Consider the following 2,193-nt stretch of genomic DNA (forward strand, 5'->3'; position numbering starts at 1 on the left):
TAACTAACTAAACTAACGTAACTAATAGTAGTAGTAGTATATATATAATATATATATATATATATATATATATATATATATATATATATATATATATATTAACATAGAAACATAAAACGTTGTAAATGCACGGACCAAAGAAAGAGACGGCGTTGAACAAAGCATCCTCTACAGTTTTGGGTGTTGATAATGTAGGCACATCAGCACTGATATCCAGGCCAACATGGTATTTTGACGCGGTCGGATTTTGCTGTGAGGTATGAATGGGTGATTAAAAAGGTGAGTTCAATGTTTCTGTGGTGAGTGAGACTAACATATACATGTATTCGGGGCTGAAGTAAGCGGTATTAGAGTTGTAACAAACCCATAAAACTACATACATGAAATGAATGTTTTTATGGGAAGTTAGACTATATCATACACGGTTGGCAAAAGCGGTATCAGAGTGGCAAAAGCGGTACAGTCTCAAAACCACTCGAAAACAAGTTGGCTCAATGTTGAACAGACTACTACAGACCTCGTTTGTATGTGATTGGTTGTTCGGTGAACCTAAGCCAGACACCCGCTCACTGCCCGTTTTCGTCGTTCATATCAACACTATATACACATACTAATAGCGCCGTGCGTGACCCCTGAGGATACTGAACTCGCGAGGTTTTCAGTACCAGACAATGCACCCACATACAAACAAATAAACACCAACATTTGTCATTATCTTACATACAAACAAATACACACCCACATTTGAAATAATCTCAAAAACAAACAAATACACACCCACATTTGCCTTAATCTTGATGTACAGTAGGTCTGCCTATGTATTCCATTGTTTACGTCCTTCTTCGGATCGGCTCAGACTCTCTGGGATGTTCACATTTACGATCTACTACTACTATAAACACACTACACTCAACCCGCGGAGACCCGCTGAATAACAAGGCTTGACATCCCTACATACTGTATGTTAAATGCGTAAGGCATCCAGCATAGTTATGTATAGGAACCAACGTTTGATACGTCAAAAAGACCCACAGTTTGACAATAGACCCGCACATATATTCTATATCTCATCATCTATCCGTGTGCTATGCAAATTACTTTCGTGTTCGGGTCTTATTTTCACCTCCTCGGGCCATATTGCATGATATATGAAAGTATCATGCATCAACATATTCAGATAATAGCAAGAGACTTGCTATATAGTCTCAGGAACACACACACACTCGGCTACAAGGGCAAGAAGGAACCCTCTATTACCTTCCTATAGTTCAGGTATCCTCTATCGAATACTGGCATACGTGAGATGATTCCGCGCCTTTCAACAGTTCAACACCGCAAAACACACGATATTGAACCTCACTAACGTGTTCACACGAACATACAAACAAGCAAAGACTGAAACTTCATTCCATACCTTCTCATCGTCTCCAGCATTCTCGGCCAAGTACTTCCACACTTGTCGCCCCTCCTTGACCTCCAGCGACCATCGTGTGAGATCTGTGGCAGCGGGATATACTGTTTTACGCACGTGATCAACCCCCTGATAGTGCTCAGGCACCACATGATCGTTGGAAAACAACTGTCCCATTGTGATCCAGTGAAGTATATGTTGGTGTTGTGTGAAGTGTAATGCGTCTGAATGCGGACCGTGGCTGGTGTATAAGGTTGGTATGTATCTTTGTTGCCAACTATACACTACACACTACAATACATCTATATAATAAATATGTTACATACTGTTGATATCATATACCTATCTGCTTATTTATATGTATGCGGTATATACACGCAACTCGAATCCACCACTCCACGGCCGCAAGTCTTATATCTTGACTAAATAAATACATATACTACACCCAATGAAACTCAAAAAAAAAGTCACGAGCTTTGCACGTTAAAACGTAATAGCTTTGAGGTAGTATACGTTTATTTTCAACGTTATAACGCGATGGTCCTATTGATATGTACGGATGCATTTGATATATGTGTCGGTGCTCCTAGCGATAATAACTCCAAACAGTTAGAAGAATAGGTTTTTGTGCCCAGTCTTTTGGAGGATATAAACGTTTAAAAGTTTACTTGTATCGAATAATAGGGGATTACGTTACACTTTTCAATCGGACTCCTTTAACGGATTAGTCACTCAGCCGATCGTAACGCAGTTGCATGTCCAATCAAATGCTTCAGAATTGT

At 39.6% G+C, this 2,193-nt stretch overlaps 1 protein-coding gene across 1 annotated transcript in view; it reads right to left on the reverse strand.

The window, feature by feature from the left end:
• Positions 1 to 1,780, reverse strand: part of SARC_10459 (hypothetical protein) — a gene marked incomplete at its 3' end in the record, with an annotated part of 16,135 nt that extends 14,355 nt beyond the window's left edge. Inside the window, exons 1-2 of the mRNA XM_014295498.1 lie at positions 1,415 to 1,780; positions 136 to 250 (exon numbers count right to left, since the gene is read on the reverse strand). Coding sequence (XP_014150973.1) covers positions 136 to 250; positions 1,415 to 1,588 — 289 coding nt within the window. The remainder of the gene's footprint in view (positions 1 to 135; positions 251 to 1,414) is intronic.
• Positions 1,781 to 2,193: the final 413 nt, after the last annotated feature.

This window comes from Sphaeroforma arctica, assembly GCF_001186125.1.
Source record: "Sphaeroforma arctica JP610 unplaced genomic scaffold supercont1.1258, whole genome shotgun sequence".
NCBI lineage: Eukaryota > Ichthyosporea > Ichthyophonida > Sphaeroforma > Sphaeroforma arctica.